The 24,075-nt window shown below is 48.3% G+C and overlaps 1 protein-coding gene across 2 annotated transcripts in view; it reads left to right on the forward strand.

The window, feature by feature from the left end:
• MARCHF4 (membrane associated ring-CH-type finger 4) overlaps positions 1–24,075 on the forward strand; it is a 108,961-nt gene that overhangs the window by 75,906 nt on the left and 8,980 nt on the right. The window contains exons 2-3 of one of the 2 annotated variants that reach the window (XM_054175821.1): positions 328–489; positions 10,042–10,234. In XM_054175821.1, the coding sequence (XP_054031796.1) occupies positions 328–489; positions 10,042–10,234 (355 nt within the window). The remainder of the gene's footprint in view (positions 1–327; positions 490–10,041; positions 10,235–24,075) is intronic. The other variant, XM_054175828.1, reaches the window with a different exon arrangement.

The following is a 24,075-nucleotide window of genomic DNA, read 5'->3' on the forward strand; positions in this document are numbered from 1 at the left end:
ACAGAGCTGTGTCCTCTGGTTATGCTATGGCGTGGTTCCTCTAAGTAAGAGTTCAGCAGTGAAGTTGGGCATCTCATACTTAATTAGCTACCCCCAAAAAAATGGTAGGACCCGAGTATTTGAGACTGTTACATCCCTGTCAAGCTCTGTTCACATCAGGTGAGAATTATTAGAGGGCAAATGGATGGAGGCAGCAGGATGATCGGTTGGACTCGATAATCTCAAAGGTCTTTTCCAACGTGATTAATTCTGTATTCTGTATTGCCTAAGCTGAGGCAGGTAAAAAGGAATGAAAGGGGAGGCTCACCGCTGCTGTCTCTTTTCCAGGGGGAGCTGCTGAGCCCGTGTCGATGCGATGGATCGGTGAAGTGCACGCACCAGCCATGCCTGATCAAATGGATTAGCGAGAGAGGCTGCTGGAGCTGTGAGCTGTGTTACTACAAGTATCACGTCATTGCCATAAGCACAAAGAACCCTCTGCAGGTAAAGGTACTAGAGACATTTCAAAGCCTATTTATTCTTGTTTCAGTTTTCATTTCTGGGGTCAAGTGAATTTTACCTGTGTGGGTTTTCCTTCCCTGAGCACAGTGTATCTGAGACGTTTAAAAAGGATCGTTGGGCGCTGGTCCACAGTGGCCCCATGTTCTCCTCGGTGGTGCCAGGGACATCGGTTGGGAGTCTGCTCTTTCTGGCCTGTGACAGTTCCCACATTCACTTGTCTTCTGTTGAAAATGCCTGGGTGACAATAGCTCTGTAACAACTCTCAGCCCTTCAAATGTGTTCATCTGCTGGAGGCCACAGGTATGCCACTGTCCCCGGGGGCAGATGGGGACAGAGCAGTCTGTGACAGAGCTGTGTCTTGTGACTCCACATGTCTATAATTGTGCCATTAACCCTGATTTCCTCCTGCTGAGTCTCCTCTGCATTGGCATGGAGGAGGTGGATGGAGAGCTCTTACAACTCTCCTTTCTTAATACTACCATCCTCAGTTTACTGCTTGCTCATGATCAGGTACATCCTGGAATGGCACAAGGGTGTTGGCTCTGACGCTTGGTTTTCTCCAAGCCTGATTCTTGGTGGACATTTGCAGATGTGCACACTACAGGTAAAGCACATCTTGATGTAAGTGGCTGTGAAAGGCATCAGAGGAGTCACCTTTCTTTTCTGAGTTCAAAGGCACTGTGATTTAATAAGCCCTACTGCAGGCTGGTAATTTAAAATAGATTCAGAGTGGGGAGAACTGTGTAATTGTTTAAAATGGGGTAAATTATTCTTAATAGATATTGATTTATTGTGGGGATAACACCTGAAGGTGGACTAATTGCTGCTTACCTTTGCTGAGCATCATTAGGGCTTCAGCTGTAAGAAAGCACATTACATCTAGGCACTATTGCTTCATTAGCATCATCTGGATTGGAAAGATACTACAGCAGCATACTGTGTTTTAGAGACTGGGGTGGTATCTGTAATAATGTTGGCTTGTCATGCACGTGGTGGATGATTTGTCTCTTTGCTGATTGTTCTGCTCTCTAATAGGAGGCAAGGACTTTGCTAGTAGTGGTGCCCAGTTGTATGGAGGCGGTGAGGAATACAAACTTCTTCACTCTCCTCTTAACTGCAGTCTCTGTGTCTTTTTCCAGGCCTAATGTCACTAACAGAGACAGCCCTGAGGAAACAGAGACAGCCCTTTAGGGCTCCAGACTTAAATGAAGTAATTAAATTAGTGGGGTATTATGGGGAGATTTTGCTGAGGGGCACTAGGGATAGAAGGAAAAAGACTGCCTGCTGTCTGCAAGTCCCTACAGCTTCTGATTCAGGTTTCCATGTGCCATGGGCTGGAGAGATCAGCAGTTTCATCCCAAGCATGAGACCCTGGGTTTTTTAATTTCTTGGCTGTAGTAACTCAGAGCAGACTGAAGCACAGGAGGGGACATATGGACAAAGCAGCATTTGTTTGTTTCTGGAAAGATGGTCCATGGGTGCCCTAATGCTTCCTGTGTCTCAGATCAGGTGTGTGATGCTGAGCAGCACTGAAGGTTTGTGAGTGCAGATTTAGGAGCTTGTTTGTAGCCAGTGCTGCCTTTGATGAGTGACCTCCAAATAGTCTACACCTTCAGGTGGCTCAGGGCAAGGGTCCTGCTCTTCACTCAGCTAAAATTTGTTGGGGGTGTTGACAAACAGCTCACCTCTCATACATGTTTCAAAAGCCTTTGCAAAACATTGATCCTCCTGGGCTCCCTCATTGTATAGTGGCCTTTATTGTGAACACAAAAACTGAGTGGCAGAAGCAGCTGAGTTACAGAGCTCAGCTCTGGGAGTGAGGGTCCCAGAGGACCATGCAGATGCTGGGCTTAGAGGCTTCACATTGCTGGCTTAGATGTCACAGCTCTTCTCACAGAATCACTGGGAGATTTGGAGGCTAGGAAGAAGCAACTGGGGTGAAAATCCATTTGGTCTGGAATCAATGCAGCATGTGTGGAGTTCCAGCTGTGTGCCCAGGCACCCCATCTGGTGCCAGCATAAAGGCACTTCTAGGAAGCAGATGAGACACTAGCACTAATATGTGAAATCCCATTGGAAGTGGCTGATGTACCAGCCCTGGAACTCCCATGAGGACTAAGGGCTCGGGCCCCTGTAACCCATCACCAAGCACGCTTTGCTCCTCAATGGCTCTGCAGCTTGGAAAGGGAGGCAGAGAAGACCCAGGAGCTGCAGTACCCTGACTCTATGTCCCATAACAACATCTCCCAGCTTATGCAGGTGGGAAGAGCATCCTTTCTGCTTGGTCTTCACCCTACATGTGGATAATAGGGGCCACCTGGACGTACAAGTGTGACTTCAACTAAAGCAATAGTCCCTAGCCTTTCTTTTCAGGGTCTGCTGGAATTCTGCCCACTGGTTTTTAATATTTTTTTTTTTACTAGAAATCTCTGAATTTCTCAGGCACAGATTTGGAAGGGCAAATGCTGTAGAAAGTCATGGTCATCTGTTTATTTCAGATCAACTGTAATACAGGCAAGGACCACATGAACATCATCTGCTTGTCTAATGAAACTTGTTTGGGTGATGCTCTGGGCCTGGCTAGATTTTAACCAGCAACGTGGCCTACCTGTCCTCTTTATCCTCTCATGGGATGTGGGAAAGCTAAATCCAGGCATCTGGCAGGCCTTGGGCTCCTTGAAACATGTCCAGTTGGTCCAAGCAGAGCAGCACATCCAACACCCACATATTCCCTAGATCTCTGCCCATTTCAACATCTGCTGCACACTTTTTGGAGTGCCTAGGAGCATAGCATGGGCCAGATGTGTGTGGAGACTTGTGGTGTGGGCAGAGAAGTTACAGCCAGGGGAACATGGTTCATGCATAATTAACACAGACTCCTTCCAGCCTCCGGGCTGTTATGATGTCTCATAGCAGAGAGAGGCCTTTAGTCTGGTATTGTGGCAGAATGAATCTCTATAAATTAACCCCCTCATCCCTGGACTGCAGGCATTTAAGAGCAAAGGTCTTAAATTAAAGGAACAGCACTGCAGACCAGCTGATACCGGGAGATTAAAGTTGTTGCACAGCATGGCAAGCATCCTGCCAAGCTGCAGTCAGGCAGCAGATGAGTAAAAATATCCCACCAGCTGTGAGCAATTGGAAGACCCAGAGCTTTTGCCTATCCATCCATCCATCCATCTATCCATCCACCCTCCTGCTCTCCAGTGTGCCAGTTACTGAGACAAGATTGATGGGCTTGGAGACTTTAAATGCTCCTCTCCATTGCAATATTTGTGCAAGGACTTGGGGGTGCTAGTGGATGAGAAGCTCAACATGAGCCACCAGTGTGCACTTGCAGCCCAAAAAGCCAATCACATCCTGGGCTGCATCAAGAGAAGCATAGCCAGCAGGTCCAAGGAGGTGATTCTCCTCCTCTACTCCGCTTTAGTGAGACCCCACCTGGAGTACTGCATCTGGTTCTGGAGCCCCTATTACAGAAGGGATCTGGACATGCTGGAACATGTCCAGAGAAGGGCCATGAGGATGAGCAGAGGGCTGGAGCAACTCTCCTATGGAGACAGACTGAGGGAGTTGTGGCTATTCAGTCTGGAAGAGAGAAGGCTCCAAGGAGACCTTATTGTGGCCTGCCAGTATCTGAAGGGGGCCTACAAGAAAGCTGAGGAGGGACTTTTTAGGATGTCAGGTAATGGTAGGACTAGGGGTAATGAAACAAAAATAGAAATGGGTGGATTCAGATTGGATGTTAGGAAGAAGTTCTTCACCATGAGGGTGGTGAGACACTGGAACAGGTTGCCCAGGGAGGTGGTAGAAGCCTCATCCCTGGAGGTTTTAAAGGCCAGGCGGGATGTGGCTCTGAGCAACCTGATCTAGTGTGAGGTGTCCCTGCCCATGGCAGGGGGGTTGGAACTAGATGGTCCTTGAGGTCCCTTCCAACCCTGACAATTCTATGATAAGCCCATGATTTTAAAAAATAGTCCTGAAGACACAGGATTTTAGAAGCATGATAGTACTGCAGGCACCAAGGTTCTGATACATAGTGGAGTAGTATCTGTCATGGTGGGCCTCTGCATTGGATTTCAGCTTCTTTGTAATTACTCCTGAGCCACATCCACTCTGATGCTCTGATTTTAGCAAACAGAAATCTATTTGAATCAACCTTCCCATACCTACAACTGTGTGCAGTCTCAGAGAGTTCAACTCTGCTTTATAGTTTTTATCCTTGACTCCCACTGTAATGTGAGTTATTTCAGCACCAAAGATCATCAGTTATCCAGTACTGGACTCTGGATCTGGTCCTGGCTCTCCTCTGTCTCTATTTTGACTGTGGTGATGCTCTATTAAGAGCTGATGAGCTGTCTTCATCAAGAAAAGTGGACAAGATCCCAGGGTGTTTGAACTTCAGCCTGAGTTCCTGAGCTAAAAACCTTGAGGGAGGTTCACTGGTGTCTCCTGGTTGTCCCAACTTCCTGAATCACTTGTGTTGAGTATGAGCTTTTCTGGTCCCTTCTGAGCTCCAGCTGTAGCCTGCAATCTGCAAGCAATGGGTATGGTCATAGCAAGGGAAACTTCATGGCCTGTGTCTTATAATGGGGACTTTCTAGGGTACTGATGCAGTAGCCTGAGTCTTACCAGATGCTCTGGCACGTGGAGGTGGGAGATTTCATCACCGTTTGTTTCCATTTTATGGCCTCAGTGGACCATCCTTCCTCCCTGATGACTTTCCAGTATCTAAATAAGCCACAGCATCTGTAGATGTACAGCAGGGGAGCTGTCATAGTGGTGGTATAATTTTGCTTGGTAAATTTATTAAAATGGGAAAAAAAAGACAAGAAAAGCCATCCTCCACAAGAAAAAATTGAAGAGGATGGCCAGAGCCTTGGGGTAGCAGTGAGGGAAGAGCCAGGCCTAAGCCATGCTGGGAATGGTCCACTCCAACCTTCAAGGAGAAACTTCTGCTTGCTTGTGATGCTGGGTCTGAAAATTAAATTGCTGACTAGCACAGCTGAGGATCTTAATGGTGCCTACTAAGGGGACGTGTCAGATACAGCAATAAAAATAAACTGAGCTGTCTGAGGCAGGCGTGATGGAGCTCTCAAAGGAGTGTAGGAAGGCTTTCCCAGCAAGCAAGTCTTCTTTGCAAGCTGCTGCAGTAAGACACAGATATCTTCTGCAGGCAAGTATCTGCTTTGGATCTGCTCATTGCTGGGGCTTGGGAACCTTTGGAGACTGCTGGTGTCAAAGAAAGGGAGATAGAGATCAGGCCTTAAATACTGTAGTGATGACATTATTAATGTGTGTTACATTAGCAGCGGGAGCTTTCACTCACAAGCCTCCGAGCAGAAGCGCTGAGGCAAACATGGAAAGGGGCTTATCCCAAGTACAGCTCACAGGGTGTGAAACAGTGCAAGAAAACAAGAGGGACATGACTGGCAGGTACTGGTCCCAGCTTGGCCCCTGGCTAAGGTCATTACAAATGTCAGGCCTCAGCTCCAACGGAACCTTTTCTGAGGCATCTGGGCTGCAGGACTTCGGTATTTGGGGAAAATGGGGAAACTTTGAGAAGAAACCACTGCAAGAGAGCGTGGTGTTCCATATGTGCACACCTGGGTGCCAGAGAGCTCAGCCTCGAGGGGTGGTAGCAGAGAGCAGACAGACAGCTCCTGAGTGAGTGAGGACATTCTTTCAGAATGGTCTGGAGGGACAGAGCCCTTTTTCCAGCACAAGTGGAAAGCCATCACAGAGAGCTGCTTATGCATGATCTGAAGCCATTGTAAGCCTGGAGCGCACAAAAGGGGCCTTGAAAGCTTTCTGGTACTGCCAAGTCCTTAGTGCTGCCCTGTTCAGCACTGGCAGAACGTCTGTAGAGCTTTCTACCTGCGTAAAGGTCACATTCCTGACTGACAGCCTGGGTGGTGGCACTTGTTAAAGGCGCGCTTCACTACAGCTCGGCGGTTACATGGGACTCAACAGCCATTATCAAGCGAGGAAAGAAGGGCTCAGTTTTAGGTCTCCCCCCGCAAGGTGGGGTTGCTTGACACTGTAACCTTGCTAGAGCTTGAACATTTGAGCTGGAGATGTGGAGGGAGGGGGTGGCATCTGCAGCCAGGCATTTACACCAGGAGCCTTGGGTGTTTTAGATGTGCTGCTGGGAAATGGAGTCTGCAGCACTGCTGAGACCTTTCTTTGCAACTCTAGTGGTGACCCAAGGACAATAGGGTCACACACCAAATCCCTGGTCTGCTGGTCATAATGATGGTGGAGAAGGGTTAGGAAAATCCTCTTCCTTAGAAAATGATCTTCTGAGGGCTGTTATGAAATCTGTGAGGCGCACTCCTTTGATTGAGGTGGGCTCCCAAGACCGTCAGTGCAGGAATGCATCAGGCCCAGCTCTTGCAGATGAAATTCATTAGCATGTTCCACCTCTGAACAGCTCTTTGGCCCTTTTGTCTGTGCTCTCACTGGATAACACACTTTATCCTCTGTCTCATCTCTTTTCTGCTCTTTGTGCAAACCTCATACCCCAAGATGTGTAGCAAAATTAAATTAAAAGATGAAAAAATAGTGGTTCCAGTTATTGGTGGCTCAGGCTACGTGTGGGACACTAAATTGCAGTTCTTAGGGTTGCCAGAGAGGAAATACAACATTTATTACTTACTCTTTTTTTCTGGAAAATATTAAATTTTTCTGCAAGCTGGTTATTTTCCCCAGCGTTCAGCTATGACCCATTTACCTCCTTGCCAGAGGGTAATCACACCCCAGTGCCACCTCCTGAACAGAGTCAGGACTGCTGCTGTGTGTGTCACTGTCACTTAGTGGCAGATGCCAGGGGAGAATCTCCTACCCCCTGGCACAGCTGACAGACTCCAGCCTCTTCATTATCACTGCAGTGAAATTCCTGGCAGCTGCTGCCAGCTGAACAGCATCAGGAAGTGTCCCTGCCTGTGTCCCAGCCTCTCCGTTCCCAACCAAAGGGAGCAGGGTCTGGAGTTTTCACCCAGGTGTGACTTCTCTAAGCCCTGAGCCCTCTCTCCTTTGACAGTATATTTAGTGTTGTACCTAGACCTCCCTGCCTCTGCAAAGCAGTGGTGCTGGTGCTATGTGGCTTCCAATTGTAGAAAACAGCCCCTTCTCCGTTCTTTGTCTTTAATTGCTACCTTGGAACAACCTGTTGCCTCCACAGGCCTTGCAGTGTGCCAGACAGATGGTGAGGAGCCTGCCCATTACCTCCTCTCGAGAAAGAAATGATGCAGAATGATTTGGCTGGCACAGGCGCACGCGGGTCAGAGTGAGGGCCCTGCAGTCAAACCTTCACAGGCAGCAGTGGGCTGTGCACTGGGCTCCACGCACAGTGTTTGCCAGAGTCACTGGAAGGGGAGATAAGGTCTGGAGAAAGCTGCAAGGGTGAAAGTGCAACCCCATGCACATATCCAAACCCCCTGCGCACCACATGCCCAAATTCGGGGTCGATGGGTGCTGGGTAGCGTTTGCTTTGTCTTACATCAGAAGAGGATTTTCACAGCTGTGCATCTCCTGTGGACTCTACCACCCCTGCATCAGCCTTGCCACATTCCAACTGCCACCACCAACCTTCCAAACATAAGAGAAGGGATGTTCACTGCCTCCGCTTCTTCATGGCACAGAGGCCATTTGTGTGGCCCAGTTTGGTGGAGACATGGAGCAGGTTGGGCTATGGCAGAGTGAGAACAGGCTGTTGCAGAGATCACTGAGTATCCCTAGTGCTCAAGGTTTGCCTTTGGCTGGGACACCTGCTGGAGTGAATGGCAGGAAGGGGTCTAGGGTAGGCTGAGCCCAGGGAGAAGATCTGGGGAAGCTGACCCCAGTCCTGCTTCAGCAGGGAACATGCTTGCTCTCTGCTCAGCAGCTTTATGGCTGTCTACTCTATGGCCAACCACAAAATGAACTGGTACCACTTTCCTCACTGATGCTGCACATCCCTGACATACGATTTGAGGGCTCACTACCCCTGCAGGGTGTAAGCCAAGAAGCAAGGCTGGCAGAGGCAGGCACTTCAGCTCACCTCTGAGCTAAGCCAGGCAATCTCCTTCCAGCTGCAACCCACAGACCTCAGCCTCAGGCTGATGCTTTGTCTGTTCCTCTCCAAAGTCAGCCCTTGGCAGGGATCAGTCAAGGGTTTGCTCATTAGACTGGTAACAATGCCATGCATGCCTATACCAACACAAGTCACTTGTTGTCTTTCTTGACCTTTGGTCAGGGTTCAAAGTCTTCTCTACCTCCCCCAAACCACTGGTAACTCCTAGATGTCCTGGGTATTAAAGAGGGGCCCAAAACCTGAATTGCCTTCTTGCCATGCAGAATGATGAGGCTTGATGGATGACCCTCCTATTCCAGGGTATGTTTTACAAACCTACAGGGTGCTGAAGGCTCACCAGAGATGACACTTCACAGGGACACTAAATTGGGCTGAATCCAAGCTAAATATTTTCAATTCTTCTGAATCCTCTATACCTGCAGGAGGTTGAAGTCCACCTTTATTTATTCTTCTGCCAATCCCACTGGGATTTCAAGGGCATGTATCTCACAGCTAAAGGTGGCCTATATACTTGGATGCCAGGAGACAATGTCTCTTCCCAGCCACCCAGCCTGGTGGTTTGGGTTTTTTTTTCTGCTTGATTTCTGATTTGCAGGAAGGGCTACAGACCATGTCCTCAAGTCTTGTTAAGGACAGCAGTTTCTCTTCTTGGTTTTAACAGGGCAGTTCTCTCAGCAGTGTAAATCTGAGTGGGGAGGTTTTGTGCTGGATGACAGAAAGGAGTCCAGGTTTAGGATATTTATACTGTAGCTTATACAAAGCTGTTTGACACAGTGAATGGATTTGGGGGAGTCATTTCTATTTTTTCTGCTTCTGAGGAAGAAGCATTGACGTTTACCTTGGAACACAGCCTGGATGTGTCATCCTCTAAAAGCAGGATGTCCTGACCACAGCAACTTGTGTTGTTTGTAACAAGTTTTGTGGGATGTGCATCGTCACCAAGAGATCCTACCTAGTTCTGTGATCCTGTCAGATCTCAGAAAGTGGCACAGAGCCAGCTAATGGGAGGCCTCCAAAGGAAAGCTTGGCTCTCTGAGACACTTTGTCTCATGGTAATAGGATGCCCTGGCCAAGGAAGCGGCTTAGCCTCTATTTGAAGTGGCAACTGCATGTCCTGGTTTGTGATGGCTATCACAGACCTACTGCCATGGGGGGTGTTACTTTTGGTGTCTTGCCCCCAGTCCTGCCTCTCTGAGGTCTTTGTGCTTTCCTGGTGAGATGCAGGATTCCTCTTCATTGCCTCTCCAGCAACGATGTCAGGAAACATGAGGCTATGCACTGTTGAACAACTGCCATGCTCCACCCCAGATGTTGACCAGGTAAAAGCATCTACGCTCGAAGGTACTCTTTGAGGTCTCCAAAACCACCAGAGTGATGTAAAACAGCAATGTGCCCCAAGTAACTAACCTCTTCTCTTTTTCCTTCCTCTCTCCCTTGTCCCCTCTCCTCATTGCCTCCCCTTGCAGTGGCAGGCCATCTCTCTGACAGTCATTGAGAAGGTTCAGATAGCAGCAGCAATCCTGGGTTCCCTCTTCCTCATCGCCAGTATCTCGTGGCTCATCTGGTCGACCTTCAGTCCTTCAGCCAAATGGCAGCGCCAGGACCTGCTCTTCCAGATCTGCTATGGAATGTACGGCTTCATGGACATTGTCTGTATAGGTGGGTGATTGTATCTTATGGCTCTGCAGAGGTCACTTGCCCCCTCACCTGTGGAGAGGAGTGGGAGAGAGCATGGAGAGCCAGCTCAAATTGAACTTCCCTGGCTTTTCCTCCTCTTTGCTTTTGTGGCACCTTTTTCACAGTCCTATGCTCAGCTGGGCAGCCACAGAGTGTTTCCTTGGCTGGGCTGGCAGAGGAACCTGCAGAAACCCCAGAGAGAGACAAACCTCTCTTCAGAACAATAAGATGGAGAGGAGTGTGAGGCTTTTGAGAAACTCCATCCTTTCTGGTACCGCTAATTGTGGAATTGTCCCATGGTGGGGTATGACAGAGTCTCTCCACATGCAACTCCTTGGCTCTCCATCCCAGTCTCTCTGTTAGGCAGGGGTGGTTGCCCCTTCTTTGACCTACCCTTGTGCTGCAAGTCCCAACCAGCCCAAATCATGGCCCAGGCTAAGGTCCTTGTCAGGTTGCTGGTATAGAGCAGCTCTGAGGATGAAGCTTCCCCACACTGAACAAGCCCAGATAGTAAAGCATATGCTGGCAGCCTGTCCTCAGCAGGGTCTTGCTAAGACCTGTGGCCCCAGTGCAGGTCAGAAGGATGGGGTCAGAGGTACTCATCCACCACGCCATTGAAAGAGAGATGGTTACCAAAACTGTCCATTGAACCCCAGCCATACCCAAATGAGTCCTGAGCAGCATTCACCCAAGTACAGGACACCAGATAATATCAGTTCAAGTGACCCTACCAGGAAGCAAAGAGAGTCCCAGTGACCTCTTCATGTCTGGGTCTTTCCATCATTAGTGTAAAGGCAGAAGGAGCCTCCCAGGAACTCAGTGGGCTAAGGCAATCCTCTTGACTTGGTAGATGTGTTTGTGTGGATGGAGCCACTCCAGAGGAAAGGAGCACAGTCTTCAGCTTAGCCCTCAGGAGAAGCAGGACAGACTATATCACAGAGCAGCAGTTGGTGAAACTGGGGAACAGAAGTAAAATGAATCCAGAAGCAAAGACAGGGATCTGGACTGCATAGCCTGATTTCCATGCTCAAATGGCTCTTGGCTTCAGCATCCTTCCAGCACAGGGCTTGGGCTTCCTGCTACTGTGCTGACAAGACAGGCACTTGGTCTGTGGAGATCATCCTGCTCCTTCAAGAGATACTGGGGGAGCTACTACATTTCTTCAGCAGCAAAGGGTGGCAAAGGAGGTGAGAGACAGGCGGCACCCAGATGTTGATACAATATCCACTGAGGACATCCTCTTGCTGGTGGAATGGAGAGTGGAAAAAAATCATCTCTATTGCACACATGGTGTGAGTTTATGTTGCCTTGCTGGCAGAGGACAGAACTGGAGAACCCTGGCCTGGGCAGATGTCAGTAACATGATTAACTGGCTTTGCTAAACCTTCAAGAGCTGAGGGTAACTGATTAGCTCATCTGTCAATGGCAGCTAAATCCTGCTACACAGCAGAGAACAAACCACACCAGCCATGAACTGAAGGGGAAATGGGCAGACAGATCCAGCTTTCAGGTTCTGTGTTTCTTTCTGAGTAATTTGTTTAAGGGCCTGGCCTCTATTCCTCTTTTCCACCTTCTGTGAGAGGGAAAAAGTCTCTTTGCATCTCCACTGATGACCCCATTAAGCTTAAAGTCCTTATGATTTTTTCCAGCCAAAGAACAAGCAGGAATACTTCAGAGTCATGGCTTGGTGCAGCCCATTGTCTCATGGTCCTCCCTGCACAGCTGGCAGTCTTGGTGTGCCAAGTGTGCTGGCTTTCCCACAAATTCAAAAGCAAGTGCAAGCATTACAGACACAGTGAGTGAACATGCCTTTGTGTGGCTTCTCTTGCCCAGCACCTCAGAGACTACTCAGAGATGGTTCCAGTTGTGCTGTATGGAGCATGTCTGCTTGTGCTACCAGGCGGCCCATCCATGCTTGACCAGGAGAAATGATGTTCTGGACCACATGAGCTTTTGTATACACTTCTCTAGAAAAGGTCATATATGCCTGCAGCCAGCCACACTCCAGCATGCTTGTGTTGTGCATCAATACCCTTTGCAATCCTAGCTGCTGCTCCTTCTAGGTCTGCCATGGAGGGAAAGGAGCTCTCACCAGTGCCAGCTGCTATGTGGCGTTCATTCTCCTCTCAGCCTCCGGCTCCACTTCTTTCTCTGCCCGGTTTGAGCCTAGTGGCAAACAAGGGCTTCACAGAGAGCTGTGACTCTGGCTGTCCATGCCCATGTCTCCAGCCCTGCTGATTTCAGGGGGCTGCACTAGCTCTAGCCAAAAGGCTGGTCTGTCCTGTGGAGAGACCAGGCCAGCTCAGGCCAGCAGAAGGGGCTGATCAAAGGGAACTCTGCAACTGGTTTTAGCATTATAGCTTTGCTCTGCTGTGATGGATGTAGTGATGCCAGCTGCATAGAAGACTCACAGTGAGTTTCTCACTGTGGAATAGCTATTGTCCCTCTCTTTATCCTTCCCCCAAGCCTTGCAGCCTCATGCAGGGTCTTTGATCACATCTGGGCAAAGCTGGGTCCAGAGATTCAGAGTTCTGCTCCTGACTGACAGCATGGCCCAAGGTTCTTGTTACTCCTTGCTGGGCTTTAGTTCCGCTTCTGTAAGTTCAGGATAAAACCTCTTGTGGATAATTGCAATCACAACAGTTCTGGAAATGCCAGAGTGCTACCTGTGCATTTTGGTGTCTGTTCCTCTACAGCCCAGCCCTTTTCCCCTTTTGCTTCCCAGCCTGAGGGTGGGTAGAAAAGATTTAGGACATAAGAAATGCTCATCCATGAGGAAAGAGCAGGGCACTAAGTGCACTCAGTCCTACCACACTTGTTCTTTTCAGCTCTTTTTGGTAACAGGCTGGGCAGCCTTAGCTGTAGGTGCTACACTAATTGTATGAATTCCATTTGTTCCCCAGTTTGACCCCAAGTTTTGCTTTTACTGGCAGAGGAGCAGAGGTTTGAAAGACAAGGTATGAACTCAAAAGCGGATGCGCTGAAGCAGAGCTTCTCTGTAGTTTCTTTCAGTTTCCATTTGATTGTCCATGGATGTCTCATGTTCATTGAGTAGCCATTTGTCCAGGAGGCCAGTTTACACAACCTATCACTGGACAGGCTCAACAGGACGTTTCCTCTGGCACTGTAGAGTCTCAAAGCTGGAGAAGACACCAAACCTGCAGAGATCCTGACTACTGTCAAACAGGGAATACAGGCCCAATCAGCAACTGCCCACATGTTTTGTGTGATCCCCTCTCTATTAAGTCACAGGATTTAGGTAGCAATTCGCCAAGACAATTTGCATGGCAATTTGCATGGGCAGCCCCACAGCAGCACCAGTCTTTTTTAAGGTGGAGTCAAAGGTGAGGGCGTGAGTGCTCACTTGCACATATAGCTCCCTAAGCACAAGTCATTTGGTTGTTATTATCTTTGCTTGAGCTCTGTTTGAGCTGAAATAGTCAGATCACCTTCAAGCTGAGCTCTCAAAATACAACTGTTAATTCAGAGACTGGTGCATCAAAATCCAGTGGTCTTGAGTTTGACCTTCAGCCACTCACAATCAGCCACTCATTCACACATTCACTCACTAGTTTTCCTTTGACTTTGCTATATCCTAGCATACTCCACCAAAACACAGTTGTAAGAAACAGACACTATTTGCTACCTCTTCACCCACTGTAGAGACAAAACCATAACCAAAGTAAAATGAATTTGCTCCTCACGACCAGTAGGACAGATGGTATGGCCCCAGGTACCAGAAGCCACGTCCATCTGGGAAAGAAGCACAAGATGATCTTTCAACATTATTCTCCCCCTTTCTCTCAGACATCTAACAGGAGAGCAGGAAGCACAGGAGAGAATTGCTTGGAATTTGTGGGAGTCTCCAATACTGGGGTTTTTTTTAAAGAACCTGTTAGAAAACATATGTCAAGAATAGGTTGCAGAGAGATGATCCCAGTTTGTGAAGGAGAAACAGACTAAATGCTTCTTGATATCCAGCCAGCCTCAACGTCTTTGATTGTGATCTCTCCCTCTTTCATGTGTGCTATCTCTGGTCATGTCTGTAGGAGAGATACGAGAGTTGGATTAAACTGGAAACTGGTAATAGTGCCAGCTTAGGTGTTGCTCTGCTGTGAAGCCATCTACAACAAAGGCATTTGAGATGAGCAACTAGGAAGTGAAGGGAGAGTGAGATGGGGACTGTTCGTTTGATGAACTGCCCTCTCTGTGGGTCAATGAGAGGTAAATCCAGAGAGCTGGCACAGAGAGGGATTAGCAGAAATGTGGATATCGAACTGCAGAGATAAATGGAGCGAGCTTTCATAGGCCTGAGTTACTGAGTAGGGAGAGTAGCAGCTTAGAGTTAGGCTGTAAATCCTGAGAGATACCTGCCTGTTAATTAAGTGACAGTCCTTGGAGGGGGAAGGAGGGGTTTGCCTCTTTCCCTGTCAAGGTGCAATTAGGGAAAGTCAGTGTTTGTAGATTAAGGTGTCATTTGAGGTCAGGAGGACAGGAAACCAGCTCCTGTTAAACAAGGAGGAACTCTGCCAGATAATGAGAGCATGTCACATTCTAGACTCAGGCATCACCAGATCAGCTCCAAGGGAAAAGCGCATCTTAGGAATGCCATTACCAGGCTGCGTGTGCAGGGCTGTCACTGTTCTGGTTTGTGTGTGCTGTCCTGCTCATGCTCACACAGAAGCACCCCTGGGGTTGGCACAATGCAGGGTTTATCCCCAGCAATGCAAAAGCAATCCGATCTGTCTCTCCTTGGATCACAGTCAGGTGATCCATGCTTTGTCCATGCCCACCCAGTCCTTGCTCTCTGACTCACCCTGCCTTGGTGCTGACAACCACACTCTTTCACAAGCACTAAATCCTCATGATCTTTGAAGCTTTCCTTGGCAGCCTGTCCCAGAGGGTATTTGCCTTCAAAACAGTAGCTGCACTGCGGTGCAATAGCACAAGAGACAGGCGGAGCAGGACCATTCATCCTGCCAACGATTTTTGTTGGCACACCATGGCGATCCATTACAGATCAGGAAGCGTGTGCCCACTGTTTTTAATCCCAGCTGCCAGCAAGAATAATCAAAAGCATCCAGTATGTCTGATGACATCTCAGCACAACCGTAGGTAATAACCTAAGAAATCAATAGCCAATTAAAAATAATCCACAGCATTTGATCTTTCATAGTGCAATGGGAACAGTAATTAATGGAGCTTCCTTGAGACAGTCACAATTCAAACTTCCTGCCAAGACTAATGTGGTTTTGTTTTAAGCGAGCTTTGCTTCCTAGAGGAAATTCCAGGCTGAGGTAGTCTCAGGGTGGTTTCTAGCCAGGTCATTTGGGCCCTCAGCATTCAAAGGATTTAGGAGTCCCAATAAAATCAAGAGAAACTGAGAAATGAAGTATCTTCAGGGTATTCATTCGTATTGATCTCGTTCTCAAAAGGAAAGCAGATGTTTTGATTCACGTTTTTGTAGTGTCTGAAGGTACAAAGAAGGAAGAATTGCTACAGCAGTAGGGAATCAATTCTGAGGAAGCACTAAACCCATGTCTTGGCTTGATTACATCCTAAAAACACAGCACAAGGTAAAGTAGTGCAGCAAATGTCTTCAGAGGAGAAACCTGAGACCAGCCCAGGCAGAAACCATTCATGGCTTTAACATACCTGGAAGAGACTCATTAGAGTATGCAGAAGTCTTCCATGCTCTCCAGCTTAATGCTGTACTTACCATGCTGTTCATGCACTTCTTGCCCAGTTTGCCTGAAAACTGCAGCTACCAGGATGTAGCTACCAGGTAGCTACCAGGAGGAGTGAACAGAGCCATCTCCTATCATCAGAGCAGGCATCTGAGATAATGTCAGGCAGCCAGTTCGCTGTTTTTGCACTTTGTATCCTGGTTTACATATATTCAGCCACAGTGTGCGTGCTTGAAAGATCCCCGAGCAAATTGATTTATCGGCTGTAAAGTGGGGTGTGGAGACAGAAACATTCCCCGCAGGGTATTTCATGGAGCTCCCCATCCATCTGGGCAGGGACCACCCCTGAAGGCAGTCACTGAGGGCCCTGCACCTGGTCCAGCAGCACGAGAAGCAACAATGCACAGCTGATCTGCCGACTAACTCCTTGGCCACTATCCAGGAACAGCGGATGCTTGGCAAAGCCAAGACATGCCACCTCTCCATTCCTGAAAGCCAGGACCTATTTTTATCTAATGCTGCATTGATTATTCAGTAAGAGAGCAGAGTGGGGCAGCCAGAGTGTGTGCATGCATGCTGCTGTCACCAGCAGGCATTTCTGCAGAGGCTCAGTGTGCACCTACTGAACTCCAGTGCGGCTCTGGCAGCTCTCCACAGAACAAGCACATCACTGCTGAACAAAGAGCCGTGGGGTTTGGAACTGGCTCTGAACCTCCATGCTCTTTGCAAGGAGGGAGCTTGGCTTCCAGCAGGCAGACCAGCATCCAGCCTTTCACATGTGCTCTTTCAACACCACACCCATCTCCATGAAGTTTACCACTGTTTCTACAGTGCTCCAGAGATGTATTTTGTCAGGAATTAGCATATGGTGCTCTCTGCTCCAGTGGATCAATGTGCTTAGCATTTAATGAGGGCAACATAATTAACATTTTCTGAGGAAGAGAATAAATCCTTTTGCCTTGTGAACTGCATCTTGAGATTTTGAGGGTGATACATTATTATCAGGCTGATGCTTCCCTGCCACTAAACCTCATGGTGGAATAAAGTGCCTGGTGTCCCTGGATTAAGTTCTCATCCATGTGCAGAGGCAGAAGCACTCACCTACCTGTCACAGCTTCTACACTATGGCAGGAGATTCCCCTGTAGGCAGCTGGTAGGAGCTCCCGCACCAACTGCACAAATTGTGCTATCTAGTAAAGGATGGGAAAAGTCCTTGACTCTGTGCCAGGCTCTGTTTTTCCAACTGACTTCTGTAGGATCACTCCTCCTACTACACGCTCCATCCCCACGGACACATTGCTCCTGGAGGTGAGAGGTTGTTGTCCATGGCGTGTTGCTGTGGCTTATAGCTAAAGAAGTCAACTTCATCGTCAAAGACGAGGCTGCAGGGGCATCATCCCCCATGCATAGTGGATGAGGCTGCTTTTGGTGTGTTCCCAACCAGAAGCAGCAGTAAGAAGAGAGGTGGCAGGGAGGTTGGAGTAGATGATCTCGAAGGTCCCTTTCAACTTAAGCCATTCTATGATACATAGAATACATAGAATAAACCAGGTTGGAAGAGACCTTCAAGATCATCGCGTCCAACCCATCAACCAATCCAACTCCGCCCAAGCAACTAACCCACAGCACCAAGTACCCCGTCAAGTCTTCTCCTAAAAACCTCCAGCGATGGCGACTCCACCACCTCCCCAGGCAGCCCATTCCAATGTGCAATCACTCTTTCTGTATAGAACTTTTTTCTAACATCCAGCCTGTATCTCCCCTGGCGCAGCCTGAGACTGTGTCCTCTTGTTCTGGTACTGCTTGCCTGGGAGAAGAGACCAACATCCGTCTGTCTACAACCTCCCTTCAGGTAGTTGTAGAGAGTAATAAGGTCACCCCTGAGTCTCCTCTTCTCCAGGCTAAGCAACCCCAGCTCCCTCAGCCTCTCCTCGTAGGGCTTATGTTCCAAACCCCTCACCAACTTTGTTGCTCTTCTCTGGACTCGTTCCAGCAAGTCAACATCCTTCCTAAACTGAGGGGCCCAGAACTGGACACAGGACTCGAGGTGCGGCCTAACCAGTGCAGTGTACAGGGGCAGAATGACCTCCCTGCTCCTGCTGGCCACACTGTTCCTGATGCAGGCCAGGATGCCATTGGCCCTCTTAGCTGCCTGGGCACACTGCAGGCTCATGTTCAGTCTACCGTCGACCAGAACCCCCAGGTCCCTCTCAGTCTGACTGCTCTCCAGCCACTCTGACCCCAGCCTGTAGCTCTGCATGGGGTTGCTGTGGCCAATGTGCAGAACCCGGCACTTGGATGTGTTAAATCTCATGCCGTTGGACTCTGCCCATCTGCCCAGCCTGTCGAGGTCCCTCTGCAGAGCCTCTCTACCCTCCAGCAGATCAACTCCTGCCCCCAGCTTGGTGTCATCAGCAAATTTACTGATGATGGACTCGATGCCCTCGTCCAGATCATCAATAAAGATGTTAAAGAGCAAGGGGCCCAGTACTGATCCCTGGGGCACACCACTGGTGACTGGCTGCCAGCTGGATGTGGCACCATTCACTACCACTCTCTGGGCTCGGCCCTCCAGCCAGTTCCTAACCCATCTCAGTGTGCTCCCATCCAAGCCATGGGCTGACAGCTTGGCCAGGAGTTTGCTATGGGGAACGGTGTCAAAGGCCTTGCTGAGGTCCAGGTAGACTACATCCACAGGCCTCCCCACATCCACCAGGCGGGTCACCTGATCATAGAAGGAGATCAGGTTGGTCAGGCAGGACCTGCCCTTCCTAAACCCATGCTGGCTGGGCCTGATCCCTTGGCCATCCTCTAAGTGTTGCGTGATTGCACTCAGGATGACCTGCTCCATAATCTTTCCTGGCACTGAGGTCAGGCTGACAGGCCTGTAATTCCCTGGCTCATCCAACCGGCCCTTCTTGTGGATGGGTACCACGTTGGCCAGCTTCCAGTCATCTGGGATCTCTCCAGTGAGCCAGGACTGATGAAAAATAATGGAGAGTGGCTTGGCCAGCTCATCTGCCAGCTCTCTCAGCACCCTAGGATGGATCCCATCTGGTCCCATGGACTTGTGGGGGTCCAAGCTGCTGAGGAGAGCTCCTATCACTTGCTCATGGAACACAGGGAAACCATGCAGCTCCCTGGCTCCCTCTGCCAGTTCTGCAGGCCAGCTGTCTGGTAGACGTTCTTTCCAGCTAGTAAAAAAAAAAATGATTGTATGATTAACAGGAATCCAGGCAGGGGCAGCTTCTTAAAGCAGTGACTAATCAGTTCTTCTCCTGGAGGGATGGCTACCTATCAACAGAGCCATCTTTCAGACCCAGATATAACAGTCTGTAAGCAAGAATCCTGCAAGCAGACCCATGGGCTAAGTTTCTGAACTTAAGTTGCTTAACTTATTCTGCCTGAAAATTACTTCCCAGAGCAGCACTTTTCTTCCTGAACCAAGACCCACTGATAGTGACCACAGCACGATTTCCTCCGCCCCATGGCACAGCTGTTTTCACAATACCCACACAACCATGCAGTGTTTAGCAGAAGTTGTTCAGTAAGATTAAGCAACACCCAAGAATCCTGTGCCCAGTAGTCCAGCCAACACTTGACCTTCTCAGAAGAGGTCCAGCCAGCAAATAAACCCACAGCAATGACATTCAATCAGGGCCAGTGTGGAGAGGGCAGTCATCACTACCTGCTAAATGCAGAGAAGCCTAAAGAGCCAAAGGTCCAGGCATTTACTATGCCAAGCGGGACAAATCACTCTGTTCAGCCATGGCCACATGATAGATCACTCTGTGTCCTACAAAGCTTTTCTCCAGACCTTTGCTACAGGCCTGGCCACTCACAGTTCCTTCCACTGCTTTTATTCTCGTCAGTTCAGCAATGATGGATCCCATATGAACTCTTACTGTCCCTTTCAGCTTGCATCAGCGTTCATTCAGATGGGTTTCACAGTCCCTAAAGGTCTTCAGCTGCAGTGGAAGAAAATTGCATAGCCAGAGCAGGAAGACAAAAGTTTTGGCCTCCCAGAGGCTAGCTAGTAACAGATGAGGAATGATAGATGTTTGTCTTCTTGGCTCCTTCTGCTTTCTTTAATTTTAAATAGAGCCTCTGTGTGAGAGGTAAGGACCTTTGCAGAGGAGAAGGTGGGGTGGAGCAAGTGAGAGAGTGGAGCAGGTAAGAGGCTGCATCTGCAATGAAAGATTTAGCCATGGCTGTGGAGGCAACCAAACACAGACTGCACCATGGTGTGTCCTGGGGACGCATATATCCTGACAAAAGGCTGACCAGAGATCACCATGAGCACTTTCTGTGTCAAATCCATGGGATGTTTTCCTATATGCCAGAAGGGAAAGATGCCCACATCTTGTTCCAACAAGGAAGCAGAAGCAATCACAACGCACATGCTGACCTGCAACCTCAGAGGCACTCCCAGGTACATTAATTTAGACTGTGTACCCAACATTCTCCTGGGAGACACTCTGCTAAGGGTGATCTGTACTCACCTTTATATTTCTCCTAACTGGTACCCATTTCTCCTTGTGGAAGAGCCTGAAGCAGTCTGGAGGGATCAGGCTCAGACAGGATCTGCATCCCCCAGAAAGTGAAAAACTGTGAACTGTTCCCTGGGTTTTTTTTTTCTTACAGAATTTCATTTGCTAATAAAAGCAGAGAGGGAGGCACTAGTTCTACCTTCAATGAGCAAATGTCATGTTTTGATCATTATTGAACAAAGCATTTTGATTTAGCATTTAGAGATGACTGCTCATGCTGAGTATTTAAAATTCAGTGTCAGAACTGGTGTACAACAGTTTTAAAAATCCAAGTCCAACTGAAGCATTCTCACCTGTCTGAAATATCTATTCTTCCAGTCTGGGGGACAGCCTGACTTTTTCAAGTCTCACTCCAGATTTCCAAGCCCTACACAAACAGTGCTGTTGCCTGTCTTTGCCTTTAAAGAAATGTCCCAGGAATGACTAAGAATGTTTTTGGTCAAAAGTATCATTAGCTGTAAGATAGAAAGGTTCAGAACCTAGACCTGAAGGGCTGACTGCTGTGGTGCAAGTGTAGTGAAATGGAAGCCACGTGGCTTTTCTCCTCACCATGAGTATCCACCTCTGTGGACTTCTGTCAGGGAAACAGGGACCCAGAGACCAGGGTGTTCATTTGGCCAGTGCTCTGTTAAATATAATCTGAAATTATCTTCTTCTCCCTTCTTTTAAAAACCTAGGAGTATCTGTCATGCACACTATGAGTGACTTTGATCTCTCATGCACAAAGGTCTTTCAAGATAAGAAGTGCTGTTCTCATGTCTGTTTTAATATTTTTCTTGGAGGGGGCAGAAATACCAATGTAATCCTAGCTACAAACCAAAGAGGTGAAACTTTAAGAAAGCAAGGGGGTATATGGTTAATGCCTCCAAGCCCTACTCTGCCTATACTGTCACAGTGATGGGTAGACTCACAAGTGGGGAATGATGCTGGAGATATATGATCCAAAAGCAAGGCTGTTCTGCTGGTGGAGATACAGTCTTTATTTATTTGCTTTTTCCAGGAAGAGTCTCATTTATTGCTGCCTGCATAGCTAGAGCCTGCCCTTTAATCCTCTGCTTTATCATGCACTGTGAATTAAATACCACAGCAATACAAGAGCCCTTAAGGGCACAACATCCATTTTGTTGTAGCTGTCCAAAGCCAGCTAAGTTTTACAGGAGGGGTTTTGTTTATGGTTATCTGTTGCCTGAGTGAGGAATTCTCTGGTTTTTATTTTACCTATTTTTGCTGTTATTTCTTGGTTTGTTTTGTTGATTATTTTTTTCCACCCCAAATTTGAGGCAGACCATAAAAGGGCTGGGCAGGATAAGGTGGTAGTGGTTGGTAGCTCCTATGTTTACAGCTGAAAATACTGTGGCACTTCCAGGGCAGTGGTGTAGCTGTGTGTGGCTTGCAGATTCAGCTCAGGAACTCCACCACAGGTGCCATCCCACAGACAGCTGATACAGTTTTCCCATGGCAAACAAACCATGTGAGAGGGCTGAGTGAAATGGAATTTCCTGTCCCTTGGGCACCTCCTATCAGCTTCTTAATTTTGCCAGTCTTTCTTTGTTTGAGGCCTTACCAGCTTAGTCTACAAGGCTCAGTCCATGCTGTAGAGAAACAGGAGGGTGGGCAGAGGACATGAATGAGGATGGCTTCCCTGGGATAAAATGTAGCACCTCACAGAGGAGCTGGCATCTTCCTGGCAGCCATAAAAGCTCCCTCAGTGTTTCTACAACATAGTGCCCTGAGATCCTATCTGCTCTCCAAGCCTAACAACAGGGAATTCTACTAGTCCTCTCAATTCATCCCACTGGATAAAATGTTACTCATTCCTCAGCTACAGATGCCATGTATGTGGAGTGGCCTGCTCCTGCTTCTGAGAGGAATCCCATAGCACCCTGTGCACAAAGGAATCACTGTGACATAATTGTGTTACATGAACTTACAACGTGCTGCAGTGTCACAACCGGGAAACAGTCTCTCACTGTATACCTTGGCAGCACCCTGTAGAATCAGAGTGCTGCCAGCTGTCATGCCAAGCCCTCCCATCAGTAATAAAAGAGCTGCCTCTTTTGCCTGCCTCCCTACGCTCAGCCTCAGTGTGGCAGGAGGTGAGATCTGCTATGATCACTTGCCTAGTGGAACAGCAACTGTGAGGACCCTCTGAGATCCTGGTGTGCTGGATTCATCTCCCTTCTAGCAGGGCTCTTGCTGAGTCTGGGGGTGGGTGTTAATGGCTGCAGAGAGCTTGGGCTATAGTGTAACCACCCATCCAGATGGGACCTCCTGCTCCTGTTGCTCTGCCAGATGGAGCAGAGGAGGCAAGGGAGGAGAAGGGTTCTCGCTGCTTTTGTGGGGAGTCCTGGCCCACCTGAGGCTGAGGAAGCTTTAAGGCAGAGCCATCCTTGAACCCTGGCTTGCACAAGAGAAGACAAGCCATAATAAACACAAAGTTTGCTGGTTAACCAGCAGTTGAAGGCTTGGGGCCAGCCTGTTTGAGCTGTTAATGACCCAAAGTGGAAGAGTCCATATAATACCTCCAAAGACAACTGGGAGCAGCTTTTCTGTGTATGCTGGTGAGGGGTCTGCCCAGGCCATGGAGGTCTCACCCTTTGAGGGCTTGATTTCAGTTTTGCTGAGTCATGGCCACTGTGGAGACCCAAGCATGGCATATACATTGCTGTGAGAGCTGCCTGCCAGTGGAGCCCTACTGAAGCAAATGCACTTAAGGGGTGATGGGCAGAAGGAGTTCTTTGTCTTTCCCAGACCCATGGGCTTCACCATGGCATATGTCAACAGCACTCAGCAGGGTCCAGCCATGCAGCCATCCCAGTTCTGCCAAGCCAAAACAGTGTCCAGATTTGTACTTGTTTAATCAGTTCTTTAGATATTCTTATAAATAAATAAATAAATAAATATGGAGAATAATTCATAAGAAAATGCCTGATTGTAATCAGCTAATTATTTTTCCATATGCAAAGCATCTCTTCAAGCTCTAATGATTACAAATACATTTTCAGTTTATGTTGTATTGTGATTTGATGCTGGACATTTCTCAGCTTGCACAACCTCCTTGTGGAGTTCCAGGATTGTTCAGAAGAGACTTTTGCTAGATGCCTTATGGACTGGAAACATCCTGCTCACTGATCCACTGTCTTGCAACTACCAGAAATGGCTAAAAGACAGTAGCAGAGGTCTCAAGTTATCCATTACCTGGGCTTCTGTGTGCAAGATAGATTGTCCATTAAGCTCTTGAAACATTTTGGGGACAAAATGTACATTTTGAAAAGCAGAGGTAGCAGTTATGAAGGAGGCTGTACTTCCTATTTCATTTTGTCTGAAGGCCAAGAATCCCTGCAAATCTGTATCTAGCAGTAGTTTGTATGAGAAGTGACTGTGCGATGAAAGCATTCCCGAGTTGAAGAAAAGTGTGATGTGAGGATAATGGACTCCAGAAATGCAGCAGCCTCGGGGGACCAGAGCAGGGAGTGTCTCTTGGGAAGGGAATCTGAAGGATAAAAGAGCTGTGAACAGCTCGAGGCTGCCAAAAGGAATGATACTAAAGGCGCAACAGCAAACTGTGCCTGTGCAGGGGAAGACT

Source organism: Dryobates pubescens, chromosome 2 (genome assembly GCF_014839835.1).
Source record: "Dryobates pubescens isolate bDryPub1 chromosome 2, bDryPub1.pri, whole genome shotgun sequence".
In the NCBI taxonomy this organism is placed as follows: Eukaryota; Metazoa; Chordata; class Aves; order Piciformes; family Picidae; genus Dryobates; species Dryobates pubescens.